Source organism: Danio rerio, chromosome 9 (assembly GCF_049306965.1).
Source record: "Danio rerio strain Tuebingen ecotype United States chromosome 9, GRCz12tu, whole genome shotgun sequence".
Classification (NCBI taxonomy): domain Eukaryota; kingdom Metazoa; phylum Chordata; class Actinopteri; order Cypriniformes; family Danionidae; genus Danio; species Danio rerio.
Window position 1 is genome coordinate 39264309 of NC_133184.1, and position 27663 is coordinate 39291971.

Below are 27663 nucleotides of genomic sequence, written 5' to 3' on the forward strand. Positions count from 1 at the left end.
AAGAATGGTAAAAAAAAATGAAATGTAAATCCAATGAAAATGGCTTAATGATGCCAGAGGTCGTATGTGAATGGCCAGAGTGGTTTGAGGTGATAGAATGGAAAAAGAAACTCAAAAAATTGCTCCTTACAGCGTAGATATATAAAACAGCATCCCTGAATGCACATCATGTCCTTAACCTTGAAGCAGATGAGCTACATTAGAGAAGTGACAGTGACATTCTTGTCAGATAACTGAACAAATACAGAAGCTTCGATTCACACAGGCTCACCAAAACTGGACAATAAAAGATTGGAAAGGGGTCTGATCTGTCGTGCCTAATTTTCTGCTGCAACATTTGAATGGCAGGGTCAGAACCTCTTGTAAGTGATATACTGTATATATTCATTCTTGTATCAGTGGTTCAGACTAATGGTGGTGTAATGGTGTGGAGGTTATTTTCTTGGTATGCTTCATCATCTCAAATTTGTTTCCTGAATAGTATAGTGTGTTTGTCACTCAAATGACCTCTACATTCTCTATCTCATCTCAGTAGAGCTCCTTAGTAAATTGGTGGAATGAGAGATTCATATCATGCATGTACAGCCAACAAATCTGCAACAACTATGTGATGCTATCAGGTCAACATCTCAAAGGAATATTTCCAGTACATTGTTGAATCTATTCCATAAATATTTAAGACAGGTCTAAAGGCAAAAGAATGTCCATCTCAGTACCACCAATGTGAATCTAATAGTGTTTGACGAGTCTAACAAGTCTCATAGGCTTCACCATTGGAGGTAAACAGGTGATTTTGAAGGGTGCAGTGGTGTAGAGTAATAAATAAAAAAACTCAAACTACTGTAATTAACTAGTTTTTTTTTCAGAAATTTTTATTTAGTAGTTATAAAAATGTGCAATTTTACTTTTCCTTGAGTAGATTTTTAGTGCTGTCTCTGTACTTTTACTCCACAACTTTGCTTCAACCTGCATACAATACGTTATTTTTTTTATGTCTATGAGGATTAGAAAAAATTGTCCCGTTATTCCTGTCCAATCAAATCGCACATAGAAGGTAAATTACATCATAATGAACAACCTCAACACATGAGTGATTTATAATTGCAGCAAACTGTTTGGATGCATTAAAAGTGTCCAAGAAGATGTCCAGAATCTTTACATGCAATGACCCAGAGACCCATGCAGAGTTTAGATGCATGTCACTGATGAGAAGATGACAGATATTTACTGTACAATGACTGAAATGGCCTTATACAACCAGAAGGCACAGGATGTCAACATGACGTTATGCCCCAACGTTGTGGGGACATTGCATTTTGTTTGGAAAAGATAATCAGGTTGACGTCAGAACCCAACGTCAGTCTGACGTCAATGTCCAATGTTCAACCTAAAATCAACCAAATATTAACGTCAAATGATGTAACAGCTTGACGTTGTGTGAATGTTACCACTGTCAAGTCTATCAGATGTTGGATTTTGGTTGTCAGTATTTGACGTGAATATAACTTTGGTTTAAGATGTTGGCTCAATGTTGGATTTTGGTCACTTTTTAATAAAACCTAAATTCAACCAAATATCAACACCATTTGGCATCATGGACGTCAAAATAACGTTGTCCTTAGACGCTGGCTAGACAATGATTTTTAATCACCTGACATCACAACCTAAATCTAATCTAATATTAACGCTTTATGACGTTGTGTGCCTGCAAAGCAATAACTAAATTCACCACAGAATGTTACGTTTACACACATTCACAAATTACATGTAAATGCATCAGCTTTTTACAGCGTAATACTCACTACTCTTGAGTACTTTTGAAAGGTCTACTTTTTACTCATACTTTAAGTAATATTCACAACAGATACTTTTAGATGCACTACATTTTTAGGCAAATAATTTTACTTTCATTTACCTATTATTTTTCAGTATTCTTTCTACCACTGGAAAGGTGCATTGCTATTCAGATGGTATGTTACAGGCTACGCAGATTCAAAGAAAATAGCATGGGGCGCATGAAATTGGGAAGTTTTTCTTGTTAGCAGATTCATTCTTGAGGGCTGTTAAGACAGCACATAAATGAGCAGCACCAACAGTGGCTGTAACACCGGAGCCACAGACAGATGGACCCATGGGCAAAGCTCCAGGAGCGGGACTCGGCCTGCCAGACGCTGGTGTCTGGCTCGGGCTCTTGTTATGTGGCCTGGTGAGGCATGGACTTGAAGAGGATTCAAGCCTGGTTCTGCAGCTCGACTCTGGGGACTGCATATGAGGGGTTCAACATGGAAAGTTAGCACGGTAAAGTGAGAGGCTCTTGGCAGTGCAGCTCAAAAAGCTTGTGCGCAGATGAAACATGGGCTCTAAAGCGGTCAGCCTTAGGTTGCGAGGACAGAGCAGGCTCTGACAGGACAGCCAATTATCTCCAGCTATTTCTCCTCTTTCACTCTCACATTTAAAAAGCAAGACTCTGAAACTTTGTTGCGAGAGACTATAAGAGACATTTTACCTCCAAAGAGAAAGAAAACAACCTCACAAAAGCAGAATGCAATTTCTATTTCTATATTTGAGTTTAAAATACTGATATATTCGCAAAACTTTTTATAAACAAGTGATATTACATTTTATAACCAAGATGACTTCACCCAAAAATGAAAACTTCCTCAACCATGTACTCGCACTTACGTGGTTGTAAACCTATATGAATTTCTTTCTTCTGTTTTCATATGTATAATATCTGCTCTATACACAACTCCTCAACTTTTCTGAATTTGATTGTAATACAACAATGTGTACCTTTTGCAAAGCTGCTTTAAAACAATAATTATTGTGAAACAGGTATACAGTATAAATAAACCTGAACTGAATTGAGCTTAAATGTTGAACACAAAACAAGATATCCTGAAGAATATTGGAAAACAGCAGCCATTGAGATTCATAGGAGGAATAAAAATAATCTAAAAAATATTATGGTAAATACTTTGGTTTTTAAAACAGTCAATGGCTGCTTCTTACCGATGTTCTTCAAAATATCTTCTTTTCTGTTCAACAAAAGAAATAAACTCATATAATAAGTGGAGGATAAGTAAATGATGGCAGAATTTTCACTTTTTTGGTTAAATTATCCCTTTAATCTCAGCAATATTCCAATCCTCACAGCTGCTTCTTGCCTGCCACATCATAGAGTGCAATATGTTTTACAATCCCTTTAGAAGTAGTTTCAGACAATCTAGGGAGAATTTAGGGAGAAATAGTCTTTCAAGTTCAAGATTGAGAACTAAAAAAAGTACAAAGTTTATAAATAGACACATCCATACCACAACAACAATGAAAAGGGTGCAGAGTAAAAACATCATTAGAATCACTTTAGATGATGTTCGATAAAAACATAGACAGCCAATTATAATCCACACAACTGTACTGAGCTTAGGCATTTAATGCAGCACAACTGCAGCATGCCTATAAGAAACAGAATGTGTTTGTGTGTTGGCGTAGGCTTTAAAATTCAGTAGTTATCACACACAAAAAAGATTTACTAAAATATTTTAAGGTAACATGATTCCAAACAATTTATATGGGTTGAATTAAAAACAAACAAATTAAGTTGAACATTGTTTGTTTAAATTCAGCCAATATAAATAGTTTGCAATAAGTTACCTTACAAAAAAAAAAAAAAAACTTTTAAAAACTTTTTTTCTTCCTTTCTTGTCTATGGTGATTGGCTAAAGTAGAAAAATCAGTCCTGTGATTCCTGTCCAATCAAATTGCACATAGAAAATAAATCACATCATACTGAATAAACCTCAAGATGCTTAAAAATGCAGCAAACCTTTTGGAAGCATAAACAATGTCCAAGAAGATGTCCAAAATCTTTTCATGCAGTGACCTAGAGACTGTTAACAGACTGCATGTCACTGATGAGAAAATGAAGGATGTCGACTGTATGATGACTGAAATCGGCAAACAGGGTTAAAAAAATCACTAAATGGAACAAATGAAGAATGGAAGAAAGGGCTAAATGAAGGAAGTGCCAAACAAGCAAAGAAAGGAAGAACCAAATGAAGGAAGGAAGGATTCAAGGAAGGACTTAAACCAAGGAACGAAGGAATGAATGAATGAATGAATGAATGAATGAATGAATGAATGAATGAATGAACCAAATAAGGAAGAAGCAAACGAATGGAGGAATGAATGAATGAGGTAATGAATGAAAGAATGTACAAAGGAAGGACCAAATCAAGGTCAAGGTAAAATTTGAATGAATGAAGGAACGAATGAACAAACAAGCAAACGAACGAACGAACGAACAAACTAATGAATGAATGAATGGAATGAATGAATACATGAATGAATAAAGGAGCAAACAACAATGAAAGGAAGGAAGGAAGGAAGGAAGGAAGGAAGGAAGCAACTAAGGAACGAACTAATATAGAAAGATCACTAAATGCACTACAGATTTTTAGGTTTACACATCTCTGCACAAACTGCATGTAAACGGATCAACTTTTTACAGCTTATTACTCAATACTCTTGAGTACTTTAAAAAAAAAGTTACTTGTAAACACTTTCAGTAGTATTATTTCTAAGAATTTAGTTGCACTAAATATTTGGGCAAGTAATGGTACTTTTACTTGAGTATGATTTTACAGTACTTTTTCCACCACTGGGTATTTCACTTATGTTGTAATGTAAAGTAGTAAAAATAACACAAAAAGTGGGATTAGTCTTAAGTGTTACCAACTATATTGCTTTATTTTAAACATCATATCCTTCATTAAATGTGTAATACTCAATGTAAACATATTAATATTAATAATCATGTACTGTCATTGCAATTCAAACCCACAATTTGTATTTTAAACGACCTTTGTAACTTCAATATTTTGGTCATTATTATTTTATCTACTGTATGCTTCTGTATAAACAGGATAATTTGACACCCAGGACAATTATCAATCTATCAATCAATATCAATCTCTCTAGTGTAATTTGATGAAAACTGTCTTATAAAATGTATTTATTATGCTCACATAGTATTAATAACAACAACTTTTAAAAAATCAAGTGTCTCAGTATACAGTTTTTATCCCAACAGCAGCTGCAGAGACACAATATACAGTATTTACCTTGTAACTGACACCTATTTCAGTCATCATATTGTACACTGACCCTTCTTCCATCAATAAGTAATAGCTCTGTCTTTGTATACATCTAAAACCTCTTGTACTAGTCAAAGTCTCAAAAGTGTGAACTAGAAAATGAACTCCAGTACAGCAGCATCTGCAATGTGTTCACATTTGATCATGTATTATATTATGTACGCCCACACATACAGTATATTACACCGCACAAATGCAGTGTCTGATCAAATTATGCAAACCTAAGCTAAGTGACTTTGGCATTCACTGTGTTTATGCTTGTGCAGATGTGACTTTCACGCAGATGATTGTGCAGTTTTAAAGGCTGTTGAGGTGTGTAAAAAAACTAAAGTACATAGTTTGGTCCTATAAACTGTATACGTATAACCCTTTGGAAAGTCACCTACTCAAAAAAATCCCCAGGCATGCTCGGTATAACATGCAGCATATGGGAATGAAGTCTTCTCACTGTGAGAGCAGATGACTTCAGAGCTTTCCAAGCGACACGTACAGTAGATCACATGCTTATTTTGATGAAGTCATGTTGAGTTATGATGACAGAATATGTAATATAGAAAAAAGGACAGGGTCATTTGAGGTCATCTAAGAGGTCCGTATAGATGATTTAGACATAAAGTAGGGCAGCACCCAAGGGAAAATGGAAAAAAAGCAAATACATTATTTCAGTGTTTCAACTTCAGTGAATACCTGCATCGTAGCAGAAAACAAAGAGCCAACTCAGCAAACTTCCACAGCCAGCACAGAGGCCAGATTATTCTGAAATATTTTTCAGAGCACAATAATAGCTGCCCTTGTGGAAACGTGCACTCAAGCATTTTTAAAAAGAGTTCTAATTATTAAAATTTTATCAATAATAGTAATATGAAATTTCATAATTCAGCAGATTTTAAGCTAAAACAATGGGCACTCATGAATGGGTGACTTGTAAAATGCAAGGTAGCAACTTTGACACTTTGAAAGTAATAAAATAAAATAAAATAAAATAAAATAAAATAAAATAAAATAAAATAAAATAAAATAAAATAAAACAAAACAAAAAAAAAATAAAATAAAAAGTATTTAAATAAATTTAAAATGGTATTTAAAATTGTAAATTGAAATGTAAAGATGGCGCAGTGGATAGCACAATCACCTCACAGCAAGAAAGTAACTGCTCTGGTTTCTCCCACAGTCCAACGACATGTGGTATAGATGAATTGAGTAGTCTACATTGTCCGTAGTGTATGTGTGTGAATGAGTGTGTGTGAATGGATGTTTCCCAGTGATGGGTTGCAGCTGGAAGGGCATCTGCTGCGTAAAACATATGCTGGATAAGTAGATGGTTTATTCCGCTGTGGTGACCCCAGATAAATAGGGACTAAGCCAAAAAGAAAATGAATGACTGAATGAATTAAAAATAAATTGTAAATGAAAATAAATTAAACGAAAAATAAAGTAAAATGAAAAATAAAAAAAATGTTTTTTTTAAATAAAATAAAATTTAAAATAAAATAAAATTGTAAATAAAATAAATTAAAATTAAATTAAATGTAAAATCTAATGTAAATAAATTTAAAATGCTAACTAAAAATACATTTTAAATTGAAATGAAAATTAAAATAAATAAAATGTAAAATAAAATTAAATCTAATATTAATTAATACATTGTAAATTAAAATAAATTAAATGTAAAATAAAATAAAATGAAAATAAAACAAATGAAATAACATTTTAAATGAAATAAAATAAAAAAAATTATAAAAAATTTAAATAAAAAATAAAATTAAATGTCAATTTAAATTAAAATTAAATTTAAATTGTAATTAAAAATAGATGGTAAATTAAAATGAATATATGAAAAAAAATCATTTTGTATATGTCAAAATTAATCAAAGGTAATAATGTAGTAAATAATATTGAGTTCTTAACATATCATAAGTAGCCACGGGTATTAATATAATTTTGTCTGTAAATGTTTTTTAGACTCTCAACTTTGGGTGAACAATTACTTTGAGAGTTAAATATCATACATGCAGCTAGTTTAACTTGCATAACCTTGCATATTCTATAGAGCTTTTTAATTTTCATGTAACAACTATTTTAAAAAATCATTTTTAATTTATATTTACATTAAAGTTAGGTATACATAAAATATTTAAATGCACAATTATTGCACAATTATTTATACATAAAGTATGCTTCGTTGGTGTACTGATTATACAGTTTGAGCATCTTCAATTCCAGACAGATGAAAAACAAGAAAGCAGAATCCCTTAATAACACCCCCTCCATATATCTACATGAAAGACATATGCATGGAATAAACTCAAAGCAATGATTCCTTCTACAGGGTACAAAAACTCATTTCAAGGTGGATTTTGTTATGCTGCATCGTAGTGAGCAAAGAGATGCACTTGACTGTTATTCTGTATTTGTTGTAATTCAGGCATGAAAGTGTGTGTATTCATGATAGACGTATTTATTCACACCTGCGGATCTGTTTTCCAGAGAGGTCGCCTGTCATCATGCTAGCTGCCAATAGGTCTGTTACACTTTGTTAACCTGAGGCTGTTTTACAGAAATAAGTCTGGCAGCTATTCATTCAAAAAGTTAATAAAAAACAACTGAAAACAACTACAAATATAAAAAAGAAACCTTTACTAAATACCTTCAAATGTTTCTATATACAGTAAATATTTCCCTAATCCTCATACCAAAACACACAACAGGTCAGTAGATGCTAAACATGGGAAAATGTAAAAAAGTAAACCTAGAAAGGGTAATAAAGAGTTAATAAAATGATCTCAAATTTACTTAGATGAGAAGAAAGAGGCTGGTAAGTGATACATTACACATAAAACTAGCATAGCCACGTAAAAATAATTTTCCACAGTCACTTTTACTCTTAAATGATCATTATACAAATGATTTGACCACACATGTGGATGACTGACCAATTAGAATCAAGAGTCATGTAATAAGTTTCATTTTTAGAAAAAAAAACTATAAGCAAGAGAGAAACAGCATACAAAAGACATCAAAGAAAAAACTTAAAAAGAAAGATAAAATTGCTTCAAAGTGCAAACTGTCATGACTTGCTGCTTTTATAAAATGCAGCAACAGCAATTTAACGAAACATGCTGATGTTCAAGTTAAGTTTATGAACACTTAAAATCATAAAACAGCTGAGATGATCACACCAAACTGTTATATATACAGTTAAAGTCAGAATTATTAGCCCCCCCCCTGCTTATTTTAAATTTCTGTTTAACGCAAAAAAGATTGTTTCAACACATTTCTTAACATAATAGTTTAAATAATTCATCTCTAATAATATGTTTTATTTTATCTTTGCTATGAAGACAGTAAATTATATTTGACTAGATGTTTTTCAAGACACTATACAGCCTAAAGTGACATTTAAAGGTTATACTAGGTTAATTAGGTTAACTAGGCAAGTTAGGGTAATTAGGCAAGTTATTGTATAGTGATGGTTTCTTCTGTAGACTTTCAAAAATATATATAGTCTAAAGGGGATAATAATTTTGACAATTAAAAAAAAATTAAAACTACTTTTATTCTAGCTGAAATAATACAAATAAGACTTTTCCACACACACACACACACATACACACACACACACACACACACACACACACACACACACACACACACACACACACACACACACACACACACACACACACACAAAAACACAAAAATCTTATTTCTTTTAGTTTTGCTGGAAAAAAAAGTTTTATAATTTTATTTTATAATTGAAGATCAATTTTATTGCCTCCATTAAGAAATAACTTTTTTTATTATTATTGATTGGCTACATAACAAAGCACTTTGTCCAATGACTTGCTTAATTAAACTAAAATGGCTAACCAATTAACCTAGTTAACCTAGTATAATATAATCATTATCTTTGTACAAAAAAGGCAAGAGAACTTATTTTATAGAAATGCGTAACTATAAGTTTAAAAAGGTGTGTCAAAACAGTAAACAGCACTTTTCTAAATATTTGAAAAATAATTGAAATTTCATTAAAATTAATACATTTATTAATTTACTTTTTATTTTGGCTTAGTCCCTTTATTCATTAGGGACTATTCATTAGGGACTCATTCCACAGTGGAATGAACCGCCAACTTATCCAGCTTATGTTTAACACAGCGGACACCCTTCCAGCTGCAACCCAGTACTGGGAAACACGGCCAATTTAGTTTACCCAATTCACCTATAGCGCATGTCTTTGGACTATTGGGGAAACCAGAGCACCTGGAGGAATCCCACACCAACATGGGGAGGACATGCAAAAACTGAATATTTGTAACTGAAGGGTCTATAATGGTACACCAAATGTACTTTTTAGGTACATGTGCGCCCTAATATGCACCTTTGAGGTACGACTGTGGACTCTATGGATACAAATATGTATCTTTTAAAAAGGTACTGCCCCAGATTCTGTACCTATATTTCCGAGAGTGTAGAGGCACTTTTTCCCTCTTTCCTTCTCTCTCTCTCTATCTCAAAAAAAGAAAAGAAAAAGAAATCCTCTAAATACCCTGAGCACAAACAAGTGACTTTGAATAATTAGCACTTCTTGTGTGTATTGCCTCTTCTTGTTGTGTCGCTGAATTCCTCCTCAATTGTAAGTTGCTTTGGACAAAAGAGTCTGCTAAATGACTAAATGTAATGTGAATGTAAGTATCTATCCATGTTACTTTGCTGACTGTGTACAAAAATAAAAAAAATAGCGTAAAATATTAAGTCCATTACCTTGAGTAGTTTTAACAATAAATCTAATACATAACAAACTGTCGGTGCACTCAGTGTGAGGACATTTAATGCTTTGACACCTTCAGCCAACTCACTGAAAGCACACACTCCCGCTGCCAATACCTCCGGACAAACTACTACTAAGACTTTGGAGGCATTTTTGGCTGCTCTCTTGTTCTGCCTCGCTTCACTCGTCCCAGGCCTGCCCTCTCTGTTTGCAGGCCCAAACCCCAGGGAGCATTGCTTAAGGTGTTCAATTTACCACAGACAGATGGAGACTCTGTTGTTCTGATTGCATTACCATATTCTGTTCCTACCGGGGCAGTGAGCGAAAGGGGACAGGAAAAGGAGACAAGAAGAAATAGATCAAATGAGTGTGAAGAACGGCAGAGATGGGCAAACATAGGGAGTGTATTGACAATTATATACTACCATATTTGCTGTATAAGCAATATATATTGTGGAAAATAAATCACACCTTACTGTAAGTGAAAACTCTGCTACAGTATAAGTCTGAAGGGAACTTTTCATTCAGTACAGTTGCAATTTGCATTTGACCGAAGTCTTGTAAAATAACACTTCTAAAAACACCCAGCACCAAAAAGACATCATGATCGGCAATCAATATTGGCTATAATCCTATATCAAGCATCTCTAACTCATGCCATTTCATTTTTTCCCTCTTTCTTTTTCTTTTTGAAAGGCATTTTAGATGGAGTGTAGCATGTCATACCTTAGTACTTTGCAAAGCAATTGTGTTCCATACTAAACTTACACATTGGTGGTGAAGATCCCATAGATGAGGTCCTGTTCGGGCAGGTAGAAGGTGCTTTGTAGCTCATTATAGTAGAAAGGGATTTCTCCTGACCGCGAGCAGTTGAGTCGGGCCTTCGTAAAAGTGGTCCACGTGTCCTCCAGCAAGAATCGGCCTCCAATGTCATTTTTACACACCCGCGCCACCCGTGAGTACACCGTTTTACCGCAGTCATGCTCCACTGCGTTCTCCCTCAAGAAGAAGAAGGTGAAAAGACCCACATCATAAGCCGAGATGAAGTGAGGCTCTAAAGGAAAAGGAAAACAAAGCGTGGATAAAGTCCTTATGGGTAAAACAAGCATTTCAAATGGGAACATCTCTAGCAAAAATCAGTAATACTGCATAAAGTAGCTTAAATGCAAAAGCAATGGCGTTACTTTCACATAAAACTGGCGTGAATCCCGTTCCCTGTTTTTTTTTTTTTATATCCACTTAGAACTAGAGCAGAAAACTGTGCAAAAATGATTTTCAATACACAAAGCTGTCCCGTCAGACCAGGTGGCGGTGGTCTGGATTGCATTAGTCAGAGTTAATATCGCACACTCTGAATAATGTCTCGCCCCCAAGGCCTGTTTATTCCCTAGCTCATCCAGTAATGCAAGCTGTAGATATTCACCTGTAAATAGGCATGACTGTAATCACTGCTGGGGCCATCGCAGCAGTTTAGGGGAATGAGATTACTGTTACGCTGTGAAGCCCAGGAGAGCCATCAATAGCCATAACTGTTTTTGATTCAATTTTAAACACAATAAATAGCAAATCTCAGTGGACAGAGACCCAGGAACAGCCCACAGAAAAACTCTCCATGGGACAGAAGAAATTACTACTGCTAGATCTGCATAAACAAATTGTGTCAGATTGATCTGGTCAAAGCTGGACCTTTGTGTATTGCACCAAGTGTAGGAATCACAAAACCATTAACGCAACCCATATGATTCTGCAATTATTTCAAACCACAATAGTATTGTGTGGAAATGATTACATTAGATAGTAATGATTACAAATAGATAGATAGATAGATAGATAGATAGATAGATAGATAGATAGATAGATAGATAGATAGATAGATAGATAGATAGATAGATAGATAGATAGATAGATAGATAGATAGATAGATAGATAGATAGATAGATAGATAGATAGATAGATAGATAGATAGATAGATAGATAGATAGATAGATAGATAGATAGATAGATAACAACCAAAGAAATGCATATATGAACGAAATGGAAACAAATCTAATTAGTTTACAAATCAAGTTATGTGTAATAAAATCAAATGACACAGGAAACAAATATTGAGTACATGAGGAAAGCTGTAGAAAGGCAGTGAAAGCCCAGACAGAAGCTGAAATCTCTCAGTAGTTCTTCAGCAACCCTCTGCCCTTGGCCATTGTAAATTAATATTAGCTGCTTCAGTCCAACATCTACATTAGCAGGACTATGAAGATGAAACCAGAATGGACGTTTAAGAAAGACAATGATCCAAAACACAGCCAAGGAAACTCTCAAATGCTGTCAGAGATAGAAATAATCATCAGATAATTGTAAACTCTTGAAATTTTAGTTAAGCTGTCAATGTTTAAGTCTATTAGACACAAACTTGCTTGGTGGGCTGTATGATTATAACATAAAGCAGAATAAAATTTCCCTGACATTAACCTTCTACACCACCCTCTACCAAGGAACATTTTGCAAGGGGTGAAATTTAAAATATATAAATGTCTTGTTTCCCAGTGATGGGTTGCAGCTGGAAGGGCATCCGTTACTTAAAACATATGCTGGATAAGTTGGCGGTTCATTCCCCTGTGGCAACCCCAGATTAATAAAGCCGAAAAGAAAATGAATGAATATAAATGTCTCTGTCTATAATGCATGTGAGGATTGCTGTCAAACAAATATATCTTCCATTTAAATTTGCAATGAAACATCATAACTGCACTTCCACCTATTAGACTGAAGAATGTGGTCTGAGAGAAACACAGTAAATACCAAAACTGACGCATTCAGCACTACAACAATTACTTCCCTGTGACTGCATGAATTAATCAAGTCATTTTGCATAGCTGCATCGGGCAGGGTGCGAGTGCGCTGATTTGTAAGGGAGCGCACATGACAAATGGTATTTTCCTTCTTTCACGTCGAGCGTAAATACAGCCTCATTTCCACACCGCCACTCCATCAGGGGTCCCTGTACGTGTGTGTGTTTTTATCTGCGGGCTGCAGTCAGGGGAAAACACTAAGCTGGAAAGTGAATTACGAGTCCCAATAAGCTCCAGAGGAGAGAGGCATGTGCTAATAGCCACGCTGTTGGCAATGATGCTATTCCTCATTGAATCAGAGTGGTGCTAAAAAACAATATCACATCTCACTTTGGGTCCGACCCCACACAGGCTCAGTGTTAAAAAAAATTCAGTCAGCACCTGGCAGGGCCACTACAAAAACAGTCCAGATAGACTCTCGAGGTTTATGCTGTTCTTTTTTTTTTTGACCCCCATTGTGAAATATGTTTTTAATTCACACCTCCATTCACATCTCTATTCATTCCGCATCCAGCTAAGAAACGTGATTGAAAAGGTTAGCAGTTTTTCTTTAGTTGCGATGAAGGTGTATTTGAGAAGAGAGAGCAAACTATTGGTGGAAATCTTGATAATGTTGTTACCTATTATTAGGTAAATAACTATGTTACAATAGCTAAAACAACTATACATTAAATAAGAGGTTTTTATTTTCCTCTTAAATACAATTTTTCAGTTACATTTAGGCCAGATTTTAACTCAATTCACTTGCTCTTTATAATTATAGCACTTTTATTATGTAGATTGTGTCAAAGGAGATACCACAGATGGAAAATAGAGGAAAAAACGGATAAAACATTTTTGGATAACCATAATTTATTTATTTTAATTTATTTATTTATATATTTTTTTAAACAGGTAAAGATTAAAAGATAATCGGGCCTGACTCATCATGAATGCTGTTTTTCAGCAGGTTCCTGCCAACAATGATTCAGATAGTGGAACATTCCAGCATATCAGGCATAAAACCCTTATAAAATGTGTTCAATGAGCTGCCCATTGTGTTGGACTGTCAATGCAACCCTCTTCTCCCACTCTTCACACACTGATAGCAACACCGCGGGAGAAATACCAGCACAGGATTCCAGTATCAGTAGTTTCAGGTGCTGCACATCTTGTATCTTCACACCATAGACAATTGCCTTTAGATGACCCCAAAGATAAAAGTCCAAGGAGGTCAAATTGGAAGACCTCGGAGGCCAATCAACTGGCCCACGATGACCAATCTACTTTTCAGCAAACTGTACATCTAGGAATGCTCGGACCTGACACCCAAATTGTGGTGGTGCACCATCATTCTGGAAAAACTCAGGGAACGTGCCAGTTTCAGTGCATAAAGAGGGAAACACATCATCATGTAGCAATTTCAAATATCCAGTGGCCTTGAGGTTTTCATTGATGAAGAATGACCCCACTATCTTGTGAAGATACTAGATGTGCAGCACCTGAAACTACGGATACTGGAATGCCTGTGCTGGCATTTCTCCTGTGGTGTTGCTATCAGTGTGTGAAGAGTGGGAGAAGAGTGTTGCATTAACAATCCAACAAATTGGGCAGCACATTAAACACATATTATAAGTGGTCAGAAACTTGTAAATAACTCATACAATAATAACGTTACGTAAAAACCAAGCACATCATTGTTTTGCTTGTGAATTTCCTGTATGTTTGATGTGTCAAATGACCCTCTCCCTATAGAAAAAACAAAAGTTGGATCCAAGATGGCCGACTTCGAAATGGCCACCATGGTCACCACCCATCTTGAATAGTTTGCCCCCTCACATATACTAATTTGCCACAAACAGTAATTTAATATCACCAACCATTCCCATTTTATTAAGTTGTTTCTATATAAATGGCCCACCTTGTATAATGCTGGTGTAGTTCTGGTTAAATTAAAACTGATTTTAACAGTTCAATTTAGTATACATTTTAAACATTTTTAGAAACTTTTTGTGCTGATTTTATTAACATAAATAGTCAAAAATTTATTTTACATGCTATTGTCATAAAATAAGGACCAAGTCTGATGGCCATGGAAACATTCAATTGTTCCAGATCTGTTTGACTTTCTTTCTTCTGTTGAACACAAAATATATGTGACTATTGACTTCCATAGTTTTTATTTTTCTCACTATGAAAGTTTCAAGTTTTTAACTTTCTTTAAAATATATTTTATTTTCTTTACTCATAAAGATTTGAAACCACTTAAAGGTGAATAAATAGTAAGTAAATTACATTTTTTAGTTGAACTATTCCTTTAACAAATTTTACAAAAGCTAAGCAGTTTAAAATGGGAGGAAATTATCATCCATAATATACACAAAATAACCCTTATTCTCAATTTTATGAAACTCCAACCCCAGGTGAATGTGCACTTCTTTTGTCTTTCTCCCTCCTCCAGTGTGAACCTACAGAGGAACTACAGCCCGACTGGGTGACATGAAGCGTTGCAGCTGCAATTTCACCCTCTCTCGGCCATGAGGAATAATTACACTGCTGGATGTCTGAACATTAGTCCGTTTCGCCCAGTCTTACACTTGCACCACCATTGCTAACTCTTCTCTTTCACCAGAACTACTCCCTGACACCTCCTCTGTATGGCTTACAGCTCCAACATCCAAACTTTCTGCCTTTTCTGTTTTGAATGGTGTTGGATGAATTTTCTTTGGGAAAAGGCACAGTGTCAGCAGCTGGGAGATTATTGACACCTTTTGACTTTGTGCAGGAAGTGTGCTGAGTTTCGTTTGTCTCTTTGCTTGACTGGTTTCTCTGCTGACAGGCCAAGGCAGCTCTAAAATTCTGCCCTAGACACAAAAGATACAATTGTGAGAGGGTAGCTGTGCTTTTGTTGCTCTTTGCTGAAGAACCATCTAAAGCTAAGACTAGGCATCACGAAGGGACTCGTCATATACACCTACAGTAATGTAGGTCAGAGCAAACACTCTGGTTATTAACTATGGTTATTAAATAATACTGCATGTAGCCAGATTGCAGAATAATGTTAATGGAAGTTACAAAGAGACTTTCTTGAATTTTTGAATGGTAATATTACTTCCCAAAGGAAAGGGGAAAAAAGCACATATTGATGAACTTATAGTATGTAAGAGGAACCTCTTCACTATCAACATTACTAAAATCATCTAAAATTAAATTAAAGCTAACCAAAATAAAACATAAAAAGTCAATTTTGCCAGAATAAACATTCTCATTTTAGTTTAAGCTTTAGTACATAATTTAGCTAAGTCACTTGCAGTATGTCAGAATAAAAATTGCTTCTTAATATTAACTAAAACCATAAAGTATGTTTTGCTACTCGAAATGAAGTTCAGTTGGTTTGTAAGTATTGTGCTTTGGTTTAAAGCCATAAATCAATTAAGCCAACTAATTTAAATAAGACATATTAGAACATATTTTTAAGGACTCCAAGATTAATCAATGCTAATACACACACACACACACACACACACACACACACACACACACACACACACACACACACACACATATATATATATATATATATATATATATATATATATATATATATATATATATATATATATATATATATATATATATATATATATATGTATTTTCATAATTAATGAAAATCATTATTTTTATAAATTATTATAAACAGATATTAATTTTATATCTAAAATTACATGTAATTTAAAGTATTGCCACAAACTATAATTCAATAGTATCTGCAGTATCTGCAAAAAAATTATCTATCTATAAATTTTCACAGTATGTCTGATAATATTTTTTCTTCTGGAAAAAAGTCTTATTTGTTTTAATTCTGCTAGAATAAAAGCAGGTTTTAATTTTTTGAACACCATTTTATGGACAAAATTATTAGCCTCTTTAAGCTAAATTTTTTCTCGATAATCTACAGAACAAACCATCAATATACAATAACTTGGCTTTTTACCCAAACCTGCCTAGTTAACCTAATTAACCTAGTTAAGCCTTTAAATGTCACTTTAAGCTGTATAGAAGGGTTTTTAAAGAATATCTAGTCAAATATTATTTACTGTCATCATGGCAAAGATAAAATAAATCAGTTATTAGAGATGAGTTATTACAACTATTATGTTTAGAAATGTGTTGAAAAAAATCTGCTCTCCGTTAAACAGAAATCACGGAAAAAATAAACAATCAGTCTAATAATTCAGAGGGGCTAATAATTCTGTGTATAATTCAACTGTGTGTATATTTCAGCACCCACAACACCAGGCAAGGGTGTAGTTGCTCAAATGTTGCTCTTTAGGCACTCAGAATACTAAATTAGTTATGAAGTTTTGTCTCAGACAATTTTCTTAGATGTAATAATAATAATAATAATAATAATAATAATAATAATAATAATAATAATAATAATAATAATAATAATAATAAATAAATAAATAAAATAAAAAAATATACATTTTTTTATGCAATACTGGAGGAAAATAAAAAAATAAATACATCTCACTTCATGATAGCTCAAATTAAAACCTCTTTTATTTTATTTTTCTTCTGTTCTGAGTTTTATGTCTCTTGGCAAATCTGAGAACATTGTCATGTTTTTCTAATATTTACAAAAAAATGCAAGAATACTTCAAATTCAGACTTACAGCAAGTCATTGGGAGAATTAAGCAAAAAGCACATTTTGTTTTCAGCTTAACCTCATTGCTGTTTCCTTTGGGTAATGCTATTAGCATACACAAACTCGAAGTCTCATAATCACTTTTCACTTTAAGACCAACGTTCTGTCATTGCTTCATATTAGGACAGAAAGAAGAAAGAGCTGTAAGAGAAACGTTGAAGCTTTTCAGACGATCTCTGACGGATATGAAACCATCAGACAAGAGATGATGAGGTTAATGTACCATTAAGCCATTTGGAGTTGTACTGGGCGGTCCGCAAAGGCGGCATTCCTCCAAGGCTGCGGTAGATGACAGGGTCCCGTCCAGAGAAATCGATGACCGTGGCAGCGTACAGCTCTCCACTTTCAGTCACCACCGCTGTGGAGTTATGACGGGGGTCATAGGGACAGCGGGCCACTCCGTTCACCCTCTCCAACACTCTGCTCATGTTCCCTGCCTGAGAGGAGGATGCGGTATGAATCAAACGCACACTTTGAGAAAAGCTCCGGTTTAGACAGCTCATTTAACTGATAGATGCTCACCTCTCTGGTGATGCAAAGAGGCTGGAAGGCATTTGTCCCGCAGGTGACCACCTCTGTCTTGTTGACAAGCAGCACCCGGATGTAGTTTTGACACTCCAGCTGCAGGGGAAGAGGCATTTTATAGTATGACAATAGCAGCGGTATCTTCAAAATATAGAAATGCATGCTGTGACATAAATTCACCATGTTAAATGTTTAATTGAATAATTTTGTTAAAAGGCCAGCTTTTGGCAGCTCCATCACATTAAAAGACAGGAAAGACATTTAAAGAAAATTAAGGGGGGTTGTGGATTTAGTGTACTGGGTTAGAATTCTGGCCAATCATTCGGTTAAACAGAAATGGAAATTTGCCTTCAGAAATCCTTTAAAGGAACTTTAAAGAAATGCCAATGGCATATTTCCAAAAAAAAAAATTAGTTTGAATTCTTCAAATAAGACTACACTGAAAAAAATCTGTAATTTTATGATTCATTTTCAGCAGCTTGGGTGCTAGAAAAAAAAGGAAAATAACGGTCGTTAAATTACAGAAATTTACTGTAAAATTACAGAGGCTGAATTACAGAAATTTACCAGACATTTTAATTTAAGGAAATAGTTTTTATTTTGTTTTTATTATTTTCTGTGAATTTCTGTAATTTAACGGCCGCTATTTTACGTTTTTTTCTATTTATTATTTTTACCAGCACCCCAGCTAAAATTACAGATTTTTTTTACAGTGTATTTAAAAAAAATCCCAAACAAAACTTTAGGCTTGGTCTTAGTTAGAAATTTTCTTGATATTTTTTTAAAAGTCTCTCCAAACTAAATTTATTTGATAAAAATATATAGGCTTATAAATTATTAAGAAATTACAAAAACAAATATAAAAAATAAACTAATAAATTAAGTAATAATAATAATAATAATAATAATATTGTAAAATATATTTTCAGCCATTTCTAAATCTTCCAGTTTCACATGAACGTTTAAAATCATTTTAATATGACAATTTGGTGAAAAAATGTCCTACTTCTATCAACACTGAAAACCCCCTCAATCACACGATGTTATGAATAGAAACATACAAAAACATATAAACTGTCCTGACTGTCAAATTTAATTAAAGTCTGTTCTCTCTGAGGTAGTTTTTAAAGTCTTGCTCAATCATACTGAATGAAAACCACTTCAAAATCAATATAAAAATGTCCTTTATCCTACTATGACAAAAATTCTAACATGTCATTTCATAGCCTGTATTTCCAGTGAGAGCACTAAAGCTTCAAAAACTGAGATTACTTCAGCTTTCATTTGTAATAATACAATCCAAAAATAATCCCATATAACATTGGATCAGTGTGTCATAGCATCAGCCGTTTTGCGCAGCTGACTGTTAAAGTGACAGCGCTTCAAAACGGAAAGGATGTGAGAAGCACCTTAACATTGCTGAGGCATGAAGCCATGTGTCTTAAATTAACAGCTAAGGGAATCAACTGATTTATGCAGTCTTTTTGGGAAAGAAAATGCCAGCATGTAGAGTTCATTATTTTTATCTTCAGAATGATATAGAAATGTATCACTGAGAATGGGCTGCTGTGATATAAATTCCCTACGTTAAATGTTTAATTGAATTATTTTGTTAAAATACCTGTTTTGGCAGCTTTGTCAAATTATAAGACAGGAAAGAGGTTTACAGTGAAGAAAATAAACAGAATTTTGTGTTGACTTTGTGTTTTACTAGCGTACTGGTTGGAAAACACTTTCTGGCCAATCATTTGGTTATTTAGATATGCTAAACAGAAATGGAAATTTGCTATTAGGAATCCTGAAAGAAATGTTAATGCTATATTTCCAATTTAATTTGATTTTCCCAAAATTCCCAAACAAAAGTTTATTTATTTATTTATTTATTTATTTATTTTTGGGGGGTTTGCATAGGTCTGAAAGATATCATAGGTCCTTTTTGATTTATTGCAAACATAAACAAATAATTAAAATAATAATAATAATACTGTGAAATATTTTTTCAGCCATTAATAAATCTTTTTGTGTCACATAATCCTTTAAAATAATTTGAATGCTATATATCCAATTTAATTTGATTTTAAACGGAGCAAATTTAGATTTTTGATTGATTTCTTAATGAGATTACTTTTAAAAAATCCCAAACAAAAGTTTTTTTATAACATTTTTTTCAGGGTTTTCAAAGGATTGACATAGGTCTTTTTTATTTAATGCAAAAATAAATAAATAAATAATAATAATAATAATAGTTTCACATGATCCTTAAAAATCATTTTAATGCTATATTTCAAATTTAATTAGATTTTAAATGAAACAAGTAAAGATTTTTTTTATTGAATTTTTTAATGAGATTTCTTTAAAGAAATCCTAACCAAAAGTAATTTTTTTTATAATAATTTTTTGGGGGTTTCATGGGTCTGAAGAATTGGCATAGGTCATCAAGGTAGAAATCGAACTACTATTTACCAAAGGTGTGTAGGAGCTCAGTCTAAGTCTGCACATCAATCGGGGAAATTATGGAAATGACAGAAATGTCACTCATGTAGCCGGTCTCTGAGGTTTTCAGGCAAAGATCTTTTAGCCATTCCCAGAACTCATCTTAAGACTAAAGGTAACCGTGTCTTCTGTGCTGTGGCTCTGGAACTCTCTCCTTATAGCAATGAGAACTCTAGGATAAGTTGAGCTTTCTAAAAATTATTTAAAGACACATCTCTTTGGTTAAGATTTTAATTGACAGTATTAGTGTTTCTGTAATTATGTAACTCGTTTTTAATATGTTTTCTTTCATTTATACGTGTTCTTTTACCTGTTTTCTGGTTTTATCTTATTGTAAAGCACTTTGTGACTTAATGTCTGTGAAAGGTGCTTCATAAATAAACCTTTACATCCTTAGTTACTAGAAAACTCTTGAAATGAAAAACATTTTAGGATTGGTTAAAACCTGTTCTTAATTTTTTTTAAATATAAGTATTTACTTGAACACTTTAAGGATTTTAAAATCTATTCCCTGTAATGCTTGACTCTGCTATTGGATTTTCATTTTTGCTGTTGCCATTCAGAGAGTAATATGTTCAAAAAAAAAAATACTGACCTCTGGGCTTTGAAAATACTGAATAAGTAAGCTGAACATATTGCCCTCCCACAAACCTCAACAATAACCGCTCCCTTTAGCCAATGAGCTGTCAGCGTTTTGAAAGAAATGTGCCTATTCAACAGAGAACCTGGGGGTTTAAAGTTACCTCCGTCTTCCCTTTGCTTTGACAGGACCTCCTGGTGTCTTCGTCTGGCCCCCATTCCGTTGCCTAGGAGACCAAAATAAACCCCAAAAAGTGACTTGCCATGATTCACAGTTGCCCAGCAGCTGTTTGTAATAAAAGGAGCCAGGTTACGCAACTGTTGATGCTAATATTGCATTTAGCCAGATGCATCAAAAGACATTAACCTTATTGTGGTGTTTATTGTGTAAACAGCATGATAAGTGGGCCAGCGGCTTAAAAGGGTGAGGTAACTAGACAGTTAGAAGACCAGATGCAATTTGCATGTAAATACCATCCTCTAGTCTCATTCAAGCACAGAGACCTCGTCGTGTTTTTTTTTTCACAAGCACAAGCCACTCCATTTTCTCCTGCCCAATTATGCCCCCTTAGAGCTGCGTGTCCAGCTAACACTAATAGAGACTACGCTTAAAAAAACGGCAAGCCTGCTGTCTTAAGGTGGGAATATGCACACACTCACAAACACTTACACAAATTATTCAGTTACTGTATAAGCACAACACTTCCACATTTGTCTCTCGGCTTGAGATGCATTTCAGACATTGACTACAGGTCTAAATAAAGTCCATTTGTTTGTATGGCATGCTAACGATGTGACACATTTTGGCGGGAACAGCTAAAAAGCTTCATTGTGGATAACCAGATAAAATTGGTGGTAATTGGTTTGCTGTATTAATAGCACAGCTTCCTCTCACATGACCTGCAGGTTGTTGCTTAAGTGAGTCAGAATCTGAATATCTAACCCATCAAGAAGGAAGATCAGATAGCAAAACAAGTGAGAATAAAAAAGAGCAACTAACAACTAGGTAACCTAATATGATTTTCCTAGATTTTTTTTACTAAGCCAATTAAAAAGTAGTGTGTAATGTTGTATTTAGACTTGATTGAAGTGGCCTTTTTCTTGTAGAGAATTTTCTTGTTCTGGTTGAAAAATGACAGTACAACATTAAAAGCAAAATGAACTCAAATTGAACTAATTTGAGCTGTGAATAATTAATTCCAAAAGTGAAATGGATATTAGTCAGGCTTAATGAAAAGAAAATTTCTCTAGTGTGATAGCAGTTGCAACGCGCCTTTCAGATCTTGTTGAAGGGTGACTTTAGGGGGTGAGTGTAAATGAGGGCAGCTAGTAAGAGCTGTGAATGTAAACTTGTTTATAATGTTCCTATAAGGCTAAATCCTAATTCTACCCCTAGCCCTTCCTCTTACCCCTTTTGTTTTGCGTGTTGACGTGAATGGATTGGGGTGTCCTAATTCACTTTAGCTTGAAGGTGTAGAGCTAAGGGGAAAGTGTTAGATAGTCCTTGAAGCTGAGATTTTTCAGGACCACTAAGGGGTATGAAAATTTCCCAGAATACACCCTCTACAATGGCAGCAAGTCTGCACACGGAATCAAGGAGATGCACAGAGTAGTATGTTTGTTATTATTCACATTTTTTTACAACAAACAAGCATATGTTTTAATACATTTATAACCGCGTTCATTACTGTAAATTCTGGTCAGAGCCAGAGTTGTATATACGTTTCTGGAGACAGCGAAATACGTCCTGGGAGGTATGTATTTATGCAGTTTTTGTTTTCGCGAATCCACGAGAGGCCTCTGTGTGCACTTTTTAATTTCTCAAATTTCACTCGTGAGTGCCATTCGTGCCCACTGTTCTCGTGTAAACCCACCAGAGGCCGCTGTTGACTGACTGTTTGACTGACTGATTGACTAACCGATTGACCGACCAACCAATCAATTTCGGGAACCGGTCTTCCCCGGACTCGAACCCTGTTCTCTTGGTCAACTCCTCTTGGTGTCTTAAGTCCCCCAACGTACACGAAGAGTTAACCGGACAAACTAGTTGCAGCGGGAAAGCCGTCCACACGGAGGTAAGCGGTCAACCGGTAAGTGTGAAAAGAAACGGCGTCATACCACCCGGTAGCGTTTGTTTAAAAAATGAAATGCAGCCAAACGTACCTCTGGCTACATAATTCGCGATGTTCAGAAAAGAATTTTACAGAGCAAAGAATTTTTCACAGTATTTCGTATAATATTTTTTCTACTGGAGGAAACCACCTTCTCATCATTCTAAGTTGTTAACAATACGAAGGCTGTCAGGTACCCAATACCTCACCGATCCAGCGCTCTTTTGTTTGTGTTTGCATTCATGTGTGTTTCAGCACCGAGGCATGTTTGTGACGGATGCCTGAGTGGTGAGTCATCGCTCAGGTCATTAACATCTTGTCTGTGAGCCCCTGTTTTCTGGAAGAATCCGTCAGCTTAACCCTGACCCTTAGCCACGGCAGTCCCTCTCTTCTCACCACACTGGAACAATGCCAGCCCTACAAATGCTATTCCCAAAGACCCTTCAGAAGAGGCAGACTGTGAAAAGCACACTGTATGCCATGTTTGGCGAAGGCTTGAATGTGGAGCTGGAGACCCTGCCACCGCTGAGGGGCCAGTGGCTCTCCACCAGGCTGTGGCGGATGCTGATGGGAGAGCTTTTCACTGGTGGGAGGTTTCAACCTTTGAATGATTAATTATCTTTGACAAGCGTTATGCCAAAGAGGATGAGGTAATATATAGATTCAAAACATGCAGTGGTAATGACGTAAGTGTTTGTTCAATAAGCAGTTGTTTTATCTTATACTCTCATGACCCCAGCAGTATGGTTCAAGTACCCAGTCATAAATATCTAAGAGGAATGTCGTTTTTTTATATGTTGGATTGAAAACAAACAACTCAATTCAACCTCAAGTCAGTGTCAAGTCAAACTCAAATTCAATCTCTAACTCAAGTCAAACTCAAGTTAAACTTAAACTCAAACTCAACTTCAAGTCAAACTCAACCTTAAGTCAAATTCAATTCAACCTCGTCAAACTCAAACTCAATCTCTACCTTAACCTCAAGTCAAGCTCAAACTCAATCTTTTAACTCAACCTCAAGTCAAACTCAGGACAAACTCAACCTCAAACTCAAGTTAAACTCAAACTCAAATCAAACTTAATCTTAAACTTAATCTCAACCTCAAGTCAAACTCAACGTCAAGTCATACTCGATCACTAACTCAACCTCAGGTCAAACTTAGGTCAAACATAACCTCATACCTAAGTCAAACTCAAGCTCAATCTCAAACTCAGGTCAAACTCAAGTTAAACTCAATCTCAATCTTGAACTCATCTCAAACTCCATCTCAAACTCAACCTCAAGTCAAACTCAAATAAAACTCAAGACAAATTCATACTCAATCTCAAACTCAAGTCAAAATCAACTCAACATCAAGCAAAACTCAAGTCAAACTTAACCTTAACCTCAAGTCAAACTTAATTTCAAACTCAACTTCAAGTCAAACTCAACCTCAAGTCAAACTCAAACTCAATCTCTACCTTAACCTCAAGTCAAGCTCAAACTCAATCTCTAACTCAACCTCAAGTCAAACTCAGGACAAACTCAACCTCAAATTCAAGTCAACTCATGTTCAACTCAAACTCAATCTTAATCTCAAGTCAATCTCAACTCAACATCAAGTCAAACTCAACCTCAAGTCAAAGTCAAACTCAACCTCAACCTAAAGTAAAACTCAAACTAAAGTAAAAGTCAAATTCAACCCTAAGTTAAACTCAACCTCAAGTCAAACTCAACCTCAACCTCAAGTCAACCTCAAAGTAAACTTCAACCTCAAGTCAAATTCAAACTAAACATCAACCTAAAGTCAAACTCAACCTCAAGTCAAACTCAAATTCAACCTCAAGCCAAACCCAAACTCAACCTCAAGTCAAACTCAAGTCAACCTCAACCTCCAGTCAAACTCAAACTCAACCTCAAGTCAAACTCGTCAAACTCGATCTCAAACTCAACCTCAAGTCAAACTCAAGTAAACTCAATCTTAAACGCAACCTGTCATCAAACTCAAGTCAAACTCAACCTCTAGTTAAACTCAAACTCAACCTCAAATCAAACTCAAACTCAACCTCAAGTCACACTTAAGTCAAACTCAATCTCAAACTCAACCTCAAGTCAAGCATAGGTCAAAACTTAACCTCAAACTTAACTTTAACCTTAATCTCAAACAAACTCAACCTTAAACTTGTTATTATGTATTATTAAACATGTAATTAGTTACTGTTATTATCATTCAATATCATTCTGTTTATTGTAAAAAACTATATGCAAAAATAAAACTAAAAATATTTCTACAATAAATAATAATAACTATTTTAAATAAGAAAACTACTACTACTGCTGCTGCTACTACTACTATTACTACTACTACTACTGCTACTACTACTACTACTAATATTAATAATAATAATAATAATAATAATAATAATAAGGGATTAAGCCGACAAGAAAATGAATGAATGAATAATAATAATAATAATAATAATAATAATAATAATAATAATAATAATAATAATAATAATTGTATTATTATTTATAAACAAACATAATCAACTAAACGTAACACATAAAAAGTGCTAAAATAATTTACTAATTTTCTAAAATCTAAAATCTAATAGCAGTTTGATAACAAACAAACAAACAAACAAACAAACAAACAAACAAACACTAAACCTGCACTGCATCTTGCTTTTAAACTGGGGAGTTTGATAAAAACATAGACATAAGATAAAGCAATGACAGTTTCACATCCCTTTGATGCTTGAAAAACAAACACTTCCAAACTACTCCAAAATGCACTTTTTTTCTCATTTGGAATATCTGTTAAACTCCCTAAAAGGCATAAAGGATGTCGAAATCACAGATGAGCATCCGTTTTGCCTACAGAGCTTGTCGGGAAGGAAATGTGTGTTCAGAAGTGCAGCTTAATGTGGCTCCACACTCAGATCTCACTGGTCTAATGAGGCCATGCGACATGGATGCGCACCCGCTCAGAAATCACACCCGCCACCACTATTTGTGGCATAATTACTCAAACTTCATCTGTTCTAATAACGGTGGCGGCACTGAGCGCCCTGCCCCTGGCATCCTCATGAAATACTATCATGAATTTTTCATGGAGGGGTAAAATAGTTGGGATTTATTTATACATAAATTAGCGAAGCACAGAAACAACACTGGGCTAGAAAATGTGCTCCATTCACTTCAAGTATTGAGGAAATGCTAATAAGAGCTCAAGACAGGGCAAGATAGTGGAGAATTTTACCCCGTTTGCCGGCTTCTGTTGATAAGCCTATTGTCTGGAGGGAACATTACAAGTGTTATAGATGAAAAGCATAGCACGGGACACAGCACCTGTCCTCAGGGCACTGGAAAGCACTTGTTACGTGTCATTTAGAAGACACTTTATCCTTTAGATGGTTTAAAATTAGGGCTCACACAATACAGTGACAACACAAAAATATTCCTGAAATGTGTATATCGCTGAATCATACAAGTTCATAAAAACCGCATGGATTATAAATAGAAAAGATATATTTAATATGATTAATTAAATCATTTACATAGCTATATATGGAACAAAATCAATGCCAAAAGTCTTGAATTAAAAAGCTTGTTGAATATCACAAACTGAAAAAAATAATACACCGAATTAACAAGTTCTTGCATTTTAATGACTTGAATTCCAGGGTTTGTATTTTTAGGTCCTGAAATTTAACATATCTGTTTATTTAAGCTGTGAATATTTCAACGAAAAATATTTCAAACACGTTTTCATACTTAAAAATTCAATAATTCATATTCAATTTTCAGATTTCACTTACAAAATATTCAATACCCTTTAAAAATACGATGTATAATATTCAAAAGGTCATTTTCAGTTCATTTTATTTCAGTTCTAATATTCGCTTCCATAAATTCAGTGGATCAAATTCGACTGATAAAATTCAACATTACATCCGGGAACTGCAGGAGAAGCAATAGATTGCAGATTGAAGATCGCCAGCTGCTCTAGCTTTCACCAGCAGGTGGAGATGGAATAATGTAAGATTTTTAAACCAGTAAACAGGCGAGAAAAAGGCTAATAAAGGCACAAAAGTAGCATTCAATTTTAATATCAATGCCTTGGACATTATAAATAATAAAAAGTATGAGTAAATGAGGGTTTAGTCATCTATATTTGCCCTTATGTAACGGAAGCGAGCTGGTGATCGCGTAAAGCTCACCCCTCTGATCCAGTGACAGACGTTGTTCTGCAATCTTATCGGAGCTTGTCTCCCATGCCGGCTCGTTACCTGCTCGGACCGGTGCGGTTACTTGCACATAAACCGTCTTTTGATGAATATGATGTTATACATTGTCTATCTTTATTGACTCTTTCTTCCATAGACGCGAAGTATTATATTGACAGCTAAAGAATATAAACGTAAGAGAAACAGGAGAGGAAATATTATAATAATACAAACTAGATAAACATTGACAGGGCTAAGAACAATTACGAACAAAGATTT

The 27663-nt window shown here is 34.6% G+C and overlaps 1 protein-coding gene across 3 annotated transcripts in view; it reads right to left on the reverse strand.

Annotated features, from left to right (window-relative positions):
* The window catches only part of sema5ba (sema domain, seven thrombospondin repeats (type 1 and type 1-like), transmembrane domain (TM) and short cytoplasmic domain, (semaphorin) 5Ba), a 273644-nt gene that overhangs the window by 76258 nt on the left and 169723 nt on the right, over window positions 1–27663 (reverse strand). For all 3 annotated transcript variants that reach the window (XM_005167866.6, XM_679287.8, XM_073912922.1), the window contains exons 6-9: window positions 21229–21291; window positions 17990–18088; window positions 17691–17904; window positions 10696–10981 (exon numbers count right to left, since the gene is read on the reverse strand). In XM_005167866.6, the coding sequence (XP_005167923.1) occupies window positions 10696–10981; window positions 17691–17904; window positions 17990–18088; window positions 21229–21291 (662 nt within the window). The remainder of the gene's footprint in view (window positions 1–10695; window positions 10982–17690; window positions 17905–17989; window positions 18089–21228; window positions 21292–27663) is intronic.